We start from the raw sequence: 12,040 nt of genomic DNA on the forward strand, positions 1-12,040 counted from the left end.
GAAAGCATTCATTTTCATGAATGCTTTCACCAATAGCAGATCATGAGAACAATTCATCTAGAAGGAAAGGTTAAAACAATACAGAAGTGATTTGGGTTTAGTCTCTCATTTCAAAACCTTTCTAAAATTCCTGTTTAAATGCTTCACAGAAAATATTAATTTCAGAATAAATTACAGGTGCTTTAAATGCCTTAGATTTCAATTCACTTTATTATTTTATTTAACTAAAAGAATCATCTCTGCCTACCTGTGTTGGATCTTTCACACTAGTTGCCATGGTGATAAACATGGTCCCAGAGCTCTGTAGAGAAGAGAATGGAATTGTTCAATTATTTAAATATATAGGAATCAAATCTCAACTAAATATAAGTATTACTGATAACATTTTGAAAATTATTCAATTAGACTTTTGATATTTGAAGGAAAATTTGATGGTTCACTTCTATAATCCTAACACTTTGGGAGGCCGAGGCAGGCAGATCACGAGGTCAAGAGATCAAGACCATCTTGGTCAACATGGTGAAAATCCATCTCTACTAAAAATAAAATCCAAAAATTAACTGGGTGTGATGGCATGCGCCCAGCTACTCTGGAGGCCGAGGAAAGAGAATAGCTTGAACCCTGGAGGTGGTGGTTGCAGTAAGCCGAGATCATGCTACTGCACTGCAGCCAGGCAACAGAGCGAGACTACGTCTCAAAAAAAAAAAAAAAAAAAAAAAAAAAGAAAAGAAAATTTGATATTAAAGTAATTTATATTTTGCATTTCTGGCAGATAATTTTGCCCTAGCTTCTACTAAGTGATTAGCCAAAGCAAAGAAATTGGTAAAGGTGGTTGCTTATTTTCATAGGGAAATGATTTTTTGTTTATTTGTTTGTTTGTTTCTTGAGACAGGGCCTCACTCTGTCACCCAGGCTGCAGTGCAATGGCACAGTAATGGCTCACTGCAACCTCAACCTCCTGGCTTGAACTAATCCTCCTGAGTAGCTGGCACCATAAGTGTTCGTCACCACGCTCAATCAGTTTCTAAATTTTTTTGTAGAAACGGGAAATCCCTATGTTGCCCAGGCTGGTCTCGAGCTCCTGGGCACAAGTGATCCTCTCACCCTGGCCTCCCAGAATGCAGGTATTATAGGTGTGAGCCACCTTGCCCAGCCCAAAAATGAAATTTTAAAAATAAAATGGAAATTGGACAAATCAAGCGATGACAAATATTCTTAAAGTTTCAAAATACGGTATTTCATAGTGTCTTTAAAGGAACAAAGATCTTATCATAGTAGAAGATGTTTTATAGATTCTAAAATTTATAGTATCTCTCTCAAATCTTATAGTCTATGTGGCTTCTTTAACAATGTTGAGTAGAATTAAAAGTTTCATATTAGCATTAAAATTTAAACAAAATTAGAGGCTTGTGTGAATATTTGTGCTTTTCAAAATGAAATATACCAAGCATTAAAATGATTACAGACATGTTATTGTGGCTAGCATCTGATAAATACAAATAAGAAATATATAAGATTACCTTTTCTTACCTGTATATAAAAAGTATAAAGTCATTGTCCTATATAATTTTGCTCCAAATACTTTTCTCACTCGTCTTTCATTCCTGACATAGCAAAAAGAATGTAGACTTAAGCTAAATCCTTTCATAAGGCAGACAGTGACGACTGATGAAACAACTTTGATCTTTTTATCAGAAAGATTGAGATCAGAGCCTTCAAACATTTGTTTCAGGATACAGATACACTTTCCATGTATGGGTTAGTAATGTGATATTTGAGGATAAGAAATGTAGAAAGTATCATGGTCATTGACTTACCAAAGGGATTTATACTGATACTACAAGGGGCCCATTCTGTCTTGTGTATATTAGTGAGATTTTCCTGGTTACTTTTGAATTTGCAGCCATTTTTCCTTTTATGTTACTTCCTAAATTCTAGGGTTTTGTTGTTGTTGTTGTTGTTGTTCATTTCCTTATTTTGAAATCAAGTTCAGTGCTTGTTTTTTTTTTTCATAGTCAAATTTTCTTAAGGTTGTTAGAACCTTCCTTCTTTCCTTCTATCCCTCCTTCCTTCCTTCCTTCCTTCCTTCCTTCCTTCCTTCCTTCCTTCCTTCCTTCCTTCCTTCCCTCTTTCATTCTTTCTTGTAACCTCAAAATATTGAAACACTGCTCTTTAGCTTGGCAGTGGGATATATAGAGATATTTCCTAAAGCAGTGGTAGCTGGTTACAGAGTACAGTGCAAATGGTCTCGTAGTGTTCCTAGTTTCCAAAAAACCAACTGTGCTGCCCTGAAAATTTGTTCATTTATAATGAAAAAGACTTTTAAATTAGGATAGTTCACTAACACAACCAATTTTTCTCATAATTACATTCACTTTTTAATTGCATAAACACACACACATACACACAAACATTGAAAATGCAGTATTTCTGAATTCATGTTGTTGAGGTTAGATCAAGATGCTGAATTAAAATATATTAAAAGCCATTATCTCACATTGCAGATAAGTTCCTTCTATGTGGTGATCTCTAATGTCCATATCATCTGTAAAGACAGAAGTTAGATTACAAATGAGCTTCCAATTTATGTTCATATTAGAGATACCATGACATTTATTGAGTTAATCATCCAAACAATTCTTGAATATACCTTACAAATTCGTTAAGAGTCACTATTTTTATTGACAATCTAATCTATTTTCTTACAGTTTTCATTGTTATGGTCTTTAGAAAGTTCTTACAAGATCAAAGCTTGTATCTTAAGTATTTTCATTTATTTGTCCTAATTCTGGCTTAATTGTTTTCTTTTGCATATTATAGACACATCAAATATATGGAGAGAACTATCATCTCTTTCTTAACTTTTCTTATCACTAACCTTAAAATTCTAAATTCCCTCAACCATTAATTATTATATTTTCAAACCCTTCTTATGGTTTTCACATATTTTAATTGCAGGTTTGCCCATGTTATTCTTGCAATGTGATATATAGATCTGGGGTCTGATTTCATCTACTTATAGAGGATCTTTAAAAAATTTTTTTTTTATTTCAATAGGTTTTGGGGGAACAGGTGGTGTTTGGTTACATGAATCAGTTCTTTAGTGGTGATTTCTGAGGATCTTCACCTGAATCTGAAAATTAAGACTTCAGACCACAATTTCAATCTGAACATTTGTGTTGTTCAGGCAGCCCAGTGTTTACATGGAGAAAAAAAAAAGACTCTAATGAAATCATGCATTCTTCAGTTACTACAATCACACCATTCTCTATTACTCCATTGCTATTTATTTTGCTCACTTATTATATCCTCTTTGGCCTTTAAAGTATTTGAAATTAAAATTCTGTTATCTAGACTCTATAATTTCATTTAAAATCTTTAAGTTGATTAGCTTTTGTGGTAACTGCATGGAATTAATCGTTTGCCTTAATTTGAAGTTTACTGAAAACCTGGTTGATTTTAATGAATTGTGGTAAGCCTCATGTATTCTATTCTATGAATATGAATTGATTGAAGTTACATGCCAACTTTTGCATTCACTCCTGTTTAATTTTACATTAGTTTTTTTTGTTTGTTTGTTTTTTGGGGTTTTTTTTTGCTCATTGTCCTAATCCCATAACACTGATTCTATCATATACAATAGTAATATCTGCAAATTTGAAATATTTGTCATGTATATCTTCATCCAGATTGTTGACTGAAATACTAGACATAATGGAAATAAGTATATAATCAGTGGTATAACAGCAGCTTCTGTTGAAATCAGCATTTGTATACAAAGGAATATTCAATGTTTTTAAAATATGATTGATATTTTCATCACAAACTCGTCTAATTTCCATAAACCTAATTTTCTATCTCAGCCACAAAAATATGATATACTTTTCAAATGTTTTGATCGTAATCAAGATGTTCGTGATAGATCTTGAATGCACCAATTGAACAACACTATTTAAAATAACACTAATGGCCGGGCGCGGTGGCTCACACCTGTAATCCCAGCACTTTGGGAGACCGAGGCGGGCAGATCACGAGGTCAGGAGATCGAGACCATCCTGGCTAAAACGGTGAAACCCCATCTCTACTAAAAAAATACAAAAATAATTAGCCGGGCGTGGTGGCGGGTGCCCGCAGTCCCAGCTACTTGAGAGACTGAGGCAGGAGAATGGCGTGAACCTGGGAGGCGGAGCTTGCAGTGAGCCCAGATCGCGCCACTGCACTCCAGCCTGGGCGACTGAGCAAGACTCTGTCTCAGAAAAATGAATAAATAAATAAATAAATAACACTATTAAAAATGAAAGATGGGGTCATAGGGGTATCACTTGCTCTTCCTCTACATTATCAATTCACATTGTATGCATATATGTGCACATATAGTTAATACATAAGGTATAAAGAGTAGGCATTCCATTAATTATGTCATTTACCATTCATAAGGGAATGAGAACATATGGAAATAACATTTGCATTGTCAACTTTAAAAGTCATCGCTTTTTAAGCATAAAAATTACCAAAAGATAAGAATACTGTGAATACTACAAGCATTAGCACGTGATATGGTTAGCCTTTGGATCACCACCCAAATTTCATCTTGAATTGTAATCCCTATAACCCCCGTAATCCCCATGTGTCAAGGGAGAGTCCAGGTGGAGGTATTTGATTCATGGAGGCGGTTTTCCCCATGCTGTTCTTGTGATAGTGAGTGAGTTCTCATGAGATCTGATGGTTTTTTAAGTGGCTCTCACCCTTTGCTCGGCACTTCTTCCTGCCACCTTGTGAAGAAGGTACTTTGCTTCCCCTTTGCTTTTCGCTGTGATTTTAAGTTAAATGAGTCCTCCCCAGACATGCTGAACTGTGAGTGAGTCAAACTCTTCCTTTTATAAATTACCCAGTCTTGTCCAGTTCTTTATAATAGTATGAAAACGAACTTATATAACATGACTCTAGTTTGATCACATTTGAGAGTAATTTCAAAACGCCAAAGAGAGCTCTGAGACTTAGCTTTACTTCTGGTGGATTAAAATGCTGTGACGGCCTCTAGTTTATTCAAGCCTCAATTTACTTATAAATTATATGTAGATATTTACTGGATTGCTCCAAATTTTATAATATTGTTAAGTGAATTTTTTGTTTTTACCAAAACATTTTTAATCTAAACTCTATGCTGAGGATTTTTATGGTTTAGTGTATATACACATCTATTGACAATTTGGATATCCAGGTGTTATTCTTGGTTCTTCTGTGGGCTAATGAGTTATGCTAACTTGGGAAAGGTAATCTTTTTGAATCTTGATTCTATAATAAATGGCTTAGATTGTAAAATTTTTAGATTTTTAAGATTCATTCTAGTACTAATCATTTGAAAACCATAAACTGTTAAAAATACTTATAATTGGCCGGGCGCGGTGGCTCACGCCTGTAATCCCAGCACTTCGGGAGGCCAAGGCAGGTGGATCACGAGGTCAGGAATTCAAAAGCAGTCTGGCCAACATGGTGAAACCCCATCTCTACTAAAAATACAAAAAAATGGCCAGGCATGGTGGTGGGCGCCTGTAATCCCAGCTACTCGGGATGCTGAGGCAGGAGAATCACTTGAACCCAGGAGGTGGAGATTGCAGTGAGTGGAGATGGCGCCATTGCACTCCTAGGCTGGAGTGAGACTCCATCTCAAAAAAAACAAAAACAAAAACAAAAAAAAACAAACAAAAAAAAACAGTTATAGGCGGGGCTTGGTGGCGCACACCTGTAATCCCAGCACTTTGAAAGGCTGAAGCCGGTGAATCAACTGAGGTCAGGAATTTGAGACCAGCCTGACCAGCATGGTGAAACCCTATCTCTACTAAAGATACAAAAATTAGTTTGGCGTGTTGGCGGGTGCCTGTAATCCCAGCTGCTGTGGAGGCTGAGGCAGGAGAATTACTTGAAACGGGAGGCGGATATCACACTGAGCCGAGATCGCGCCACTGCGCTTCAGCCTGGGCGACAGAGCGAGACTTCGTCTCAAAAAACAAAAGTGTCGGGGCGCAGTGGCTCATGCCTGTAATCCCAGCACTTTGGGAGGCGGAGGCGAGTGGATCACTTGAGGTCAGGAGTTCGAGACCAACTTGACCAACATGGAGAAACCCCGTCTCTACTAAAAATACAAAATTAGCCCAGCGTGGTGGCGCGTGCCTGTAGTCCCAGCTACTCTGGAAGCTGAGGCAGGAGAATAGCTTGAACCTGGGAGACGGAGATTACGGTGAGCCAAGATCGCGCCATTGCACTCCAGTCTGGGCAACAAGAGCAAAACTCCGTCTCAAAAACAAAACAAAACAAAACACACACAAAAAAGCCTTATAGTTGTAATTGTTAATAAATACCATTTACATTTTTAAGAAGCTGAGAAATCACATCATTTTAGTGTTAGAAGTACAGTTTAATGTGAATCTTGTTAATATTTTAAAATTAGTTTTATTTAAAATGATAAATTAATCATATAAAAATTTTCATGAAAACAAATCAAACTACTTTTCTATAAATTGTTTTATTAACTGTAACTCTTTATAAGCAACTAATTTATTGTATTTTAATAAAAAACTGGGAAACACTGAGGTTTTATATAAAATGTCATGATTACCTCGTGCATCTGATTTTAATTATTCGAAAAATATTTTATGCTCACTTGATTCATTACTTCATGGAATTGAGTTTGAATACAAATTTTTTTTAATCCCAAAACTGAAACCTGACATTTTAGTAAAGCTTAATGTGCAAAGGAATGTCTAGAGAAATATTTTTATTGACTTTATTCAAGTATTTACCATTAATTTTTAAATTTCATATATGTAATAAATGATGTAGTCTTTGTGTAAAATAAAATTAATATGTAAGCAAAACCCATTATCTTTAGCCAAATGAATAAGAAGTAGTAAGTCAGTGGACTTAAGCTCTGTGAAAATCTTTATTGATACGACACAACTTTATTATTCAGGCATGCTTAATTTATATGAAATATTTCTTCAACAATGCTAGACAGTGAGCATATTTTTCCTTTGACTCTTTGAGTGGATATTAATATGACACACTGTTATTTTCTGTGAATTGTTAGTTGAACTGATATGCCTATTAATAATACAAAACCATGGAAAGAGATATAAATAGCTATGTTCAAAGAAACTTGACTTCTTAAGAAACACAGAGAAGTCAAAGTATGCACCAGATGAAACTATAGGCATCATTTTTCTCCTCATCGAAATGTGATGGCAGATGTTGTTACTGGTGCACTGGACGCTGGCAGTCTCCCAGGATGGAAATCAAGAGAAACTACCAATTATAGCTACAAAAATAAAGTTTATTAGCTTGTGCACAAGGGACACATCACTGAGAAAGGGAAAGGAATGCTCCATGAGGGTAGTGTGTATGTTAGTTTTATAAGATCTTTCTATAGGGAAGGATTCTATCAGGACTTTCTAGAGCTTGGGCAGTGGCACAACATGCTACATATATCATATGTAGCGTTAGCATTTTAAATCTTCCCCCCGGGGAACTATTTTTAGCACTAAAATAAGAAAGGGGTAACTATAGGTTGGAGTTTAATTCTAACTGTGCATGCAGTGGCTCCAGGGAAGTCCCTAACTTTCTGAAATAAAAACTTACAATTAAGAGCTTCTTGGGAGTTTTGTTACTGATTGACTGAGAGTTAGATAAGCTAGAGCTTGAGTGAGGGGCTTTTATCCTTTTTCTCCAGCCCATATTAAAACAGGGAGCCAACCAGCCTGCTCATCTCAGTGTCATCCTGAATAATTTCATTTCACTTTATTATGCTTGCTTAAAGAATGATTGTATTTGATTTAACATGTAGCTTCAAAATACAAAGTCTTCCAGCCAGGCACAGTGGCTCACACCTGTAATCCCAGCACTTTGGGAGGCCAAGGCGGGTGGATCACCTGAGGTCAGGAGTTCAAGACCAGCCTGGCCAACATGGTGAAACCCTGTCTCTACTAAAAATACAAAAATTAGCCAGGCGTGGTGGCAGGCCCCTGTAATCCCAGCTACTAGAGAGTCTGAAGCAGGAGAATTGCTTGAAGCCGGGAGGCGGAGGTTGCAGTGAGCCGAGATCATGCCATTGCACTCCAGCCTGGGGGACAAGAATGAGACTTCATGTCAAAAAAAAAGAAAAAGAAAAACACAGTCTTCCTTGGCTTAGCTGTATGGGATACACACACATATATGTAGGATATATATACACACACACACATATATATATGTATGTGTGTGTGTGTACATATATATATATATATAGAGAGAGAGAGAGTTTAAATTTCTTGAAAAGCAGCATGTAGATTTGGGGAAAAGGTAGAAAATCAAGGTGCAGTTATTCCTGAGAAAGACTTGTAACTCTTCCCTGGGGCCATCTTGACAGAAATGATTGTCAACCCCTTTGTTTTCCTTTTGCATTGCATCATATTCTTCTCTGGACCAGCATTCAGATCAGTATTACAGATGATGGGAAATTATGTGGTTTATTTTAAAAGTCTGTATGGCTTGCCTGTGTTCCCTTTTCTACTTTGGTAATATTTGCTCAAATGTAGATATTGCTTGTGAGGGTGGAGATCATCATTACCTGGCGTTCATCTCCAAAGTCCACACAAAGGGGCTAATTGAGGCAATTCGATTTGTATTTGATTTGCATTTTCTATACAATTGCTTAAATTATCTGTGTGCTTTTGGTAGAACAATGTGTGCATGTAACATGAAATTGCTGGATTCCAGAATTTTAACAGGAAATGCTATTAATAACAGTATCTTAGCTGACCATATGGTATTACACTATTTTTTAGTGTATTTGTAAATATATTCTAAGAAATAAGTAGTCAAGACGCTGGAGTGGATCTAATGATTGTAGTGTGCCTTGATCCTCAGTGCATCAGGTAGACCATTAACATATGAATTAGGCCAAACTAAACATTGTCGCCTACATTAACCTATTATGTTGGCGCAAAAGTACTTGTAGTTTTGCCATTGAAAGTAGTGGCAAAAACAGCAATTACTTCTGCACCAACCCAATGAAAAATAACTATAATTTATCATGTGTCTTCTTAGATGAGAAGCCCAGAGAAGAACTTTACTTTGCCTTTGGAATGTTTTTCTGCTGATTACTTTTTTACTTTTTTTATTTTTGCTATGATTTTGGAGAAAATCAAGATTTCTAGGCATCATTTTTATTATTTAGTGTAACACTTTTTCTGATATGTTCAATAGAAAGTAAATACATATATTCTGAATTGTCTCTCAGTAAGAATGTCATCAGATTCCTCCAATTCTTGTTTTGAAAGTAGCTATGAAATTCAAATTAATAAATGTCTTGTCCTAATGAATCACAGTTTTCAACAGAACAGTATTATAATGTTTATGAATTGTCCTATTTGTCTACCTTTGGCTAAATATGTTCAAACAATAGTTCTTGAAAAGATATGGTGATGAAAACATTTTGTTAACTTTGTTTAAAAAGTGAACAGTAGACTAACAACTGAGAGTCAAATGAATTAGCTAATTGAGGAAAAAAATGTCTATCTTACAGAAATTCTGACTTATGAAAAAAGTTACTTTCAGTCTGATTCAATATCATCAATGTGTATTTTAAAGTCTTAGATAGTTTATAGATGTTATTAATCTACGATCACATCATAAAATCATGCTCATTCTAAGAATATGTCATATATGTTATAATACATGTGAAACCCCCTTATAAAAAATGACTGATTAACAGAACTTGTATGTCTAGGTGACCTAACATACCAGGAGCAATATATCTTCTAAATGATTCCAAGCTGCAAAGACAGTTATCAATAGCTCAGACGAAAGTAGCTAGGTCCATTTTTTTTTCTAGATTGTATTTTAAAGTCCTTTCATTCTTGGAAATACTATATTTACACTTAGAGAAATATTCTTAAAATCAGCAGAAAATATTTTATGAATGAAACAGAAAATGGTATTGCTACTTTTTGAATTTTCTCTGAAGGGCATTCATATCTATGAAGCATTTCATGTAATATTTTAATGTCTCAAAATTGATATTTTAAACTTGGAAAAACTGACATTTAATGGATGATTTGATAAAACAATTATGTCATCATTTTGAATTCTTCTTTATCAGCCTGTGGTTTTGTTCCAAAATTGTGATATTGACATCATGTTTTTATGAGAATTCATATTACAAAAAGACTTTGAGGTTTAGCAAGATTGTTTACTATTTAATCAAACTCAAATGCTACAACTAATCTTTCAATTTGGTTGAGAATATGAAGGCAGACTATAGGAAAAAACAAACAAGCAGTTTCTACATTAGGCAAAATTTCAGATAAAGCAAAAACGGTTTATCATTCCTAACCAAATCACAAAATAGCCAATTGGCATACATTTATTAAGAACCTACTATGTACAAAGTGTCACGCTAAACATAGCTGGGGTCCTAGTAAAATTTTCAGTCTCATAGATATGCTTTTACAACAGAGAGAAAGCTTGATTTCCTAGGCAATAAATTTTAAAATCTGAAATCTGAAGTGGCATTGTTTGGTAATAGATTTAACAGTGGTTTACTTAATTAGGTGAGAGAAAAAGTATTAAGAAGTAAGGAATGTTGACCTATATTTAGGGTTAAAGTATCTTTTTCCTGAGACATCTAGGCCTTCTGTCTGCATAGACCACTGAGCTGAAATGGTTCATGAGCCTGTCTCAATACAACAGCCCCTACTCAAATGGTAACAGTGAGAAACACAACTAAAGTCTGAGCATCTCTGTTATGCTGTCCATAAACCCCAGTGATAACAAGCATACTCTATACTCTATTTGCACTTGACCCAAGACTTTCACCAAAATAGAGTGCTTTTATATGTAAAGCTACCTGAATCCTTAGGGCAGTATTATAAAACATTTGGATTTATATCATATGTCTGCTTTTTGTAAGGTAAAGGTTATATTTTTAAAATTCCTTAGAATAAAAAAACAAATAACCCCCCTCAAACCTCTTGAGTTTTAAAAGTAAGTCTTCAATTTCAATTTTCCATTTCAAACTTACTAAATTAAAATAACAAAAGGGTTATTCAAAGTCATCTTCTCAAAAGGGATTAAAGTCATGTGAGAAAGTTGTGAATAGAAAAATAAGCAGACATTCAAATGCTTTGACTTTCCAACTCTATGCTTACCTTTTTTTGAATCTGAATAGGAAGTATTAAATGACTCTTTTGATGTGTATCTTTGCTTTTGAGTCCATTAAGTTTTAAGATAAATATTCCTTCAATAATACAGTTTCAATTAGCCCTTCTTTCTTTCATATCTGTCACTGATAAGAATGTTGTTTTTTTTTTCAGTATATCTTGAAATAAATGGTTTTTGGTGTTTAAATATTCAAAGAAAAAAAATCCTGTTTAATTAAAAGAAAACTTCAATGGCCAAAGAATATTCTTCAAAAAATCGGTGTTATTCTAGAAACATCTCAGTCAGTATCAGATAGAAGCTTCCAGCATAATATTATCTTTATTCTGCAGCTAATAGGCATTTCATTAGGATCTCACCACTTACATGCCTGACCAATTCACATTACACAGATCCTGTTCTACCACTAATTAGGAATAGACCATTTAGGATTTGGGCAGCAAAGATATCCTTTTTATTGTCTCCTAATTTGAATTATTCCTATAGATTGTATAGTGCATTTTTCAATTTATTTTGGATTGTGACTATTTCAGATGACTTCTAGACATAAAGTATTTTGTTTACCACAGTAAATTGATGTTTCAGGTCCTCATAAATCTATTAAAAATGATTTGGCATCATAACAAGTTCATAGAATTGTTACTAATGAAAAAATTTGTTGAAAGATGAGATTTGTTCATATTGTGTGTATCATCTATGTTTTGAAAAGTAATACCTCCTTTTGTATTTTGTGAGTAATTTTTTAGGGCCATCTCTTAATGCTATCTGGCCCCTTGCTTTTCCTGCAGAGATCTAAAATTGCAGTGTTTGATAAAATGTGGACCTACATGAGGAGTGCGGAGCCCTC

At 34.7% G+C, this 12,040-nt stretch overlaps 1 protein-coding gene across 6 annotated transcripts in view; it reads left to right on the forward strand.

Moving 5' to 3' along the window:
* The window catches only part of GRIA2 (glutamate ionotropic receptor AMPA type subunit 2), a 147,165-nt gene that overhangs the window by 131,512 nt on the left and 3,613 nt on the right, over window positions 1-12,040 (forward strand). For all 6 annotated transcript variants that reach the window (XR_006698353.3, XM_074040673.1, XM_065545642.2 and 3 more), the window contains exon 13: window positions 11,982-12,040. This exon is cut by the window's right edge and continues 189 nt beyond it. Coding sequence is in view for 5 of the 6 variants with exons in the window: in XM_074040673.1 (XP_073896774.1) it covers window positions 11,982-12,040 (59 nt within the window). In the remaining variant the exon portion in view is untranslated. The remainder of the gene's footprint in view (window positions 1-11,981) is intronic.

The sequence above is a fragment of the Macaca fascicularis genome, chromosome 5, assembly GCF_037993035.2.
Source record: "Macaca fascicularis isolate 582-1 chromosome 5, T2T-MFA8v1.1".
Classification (NCBI taxonomy): domain Eukaryota; kingdom Metazoa; phylum Chordata; class Mammalia; order Primates; family Cercopithecidae; genus Macaca; species Macaca fascicularis.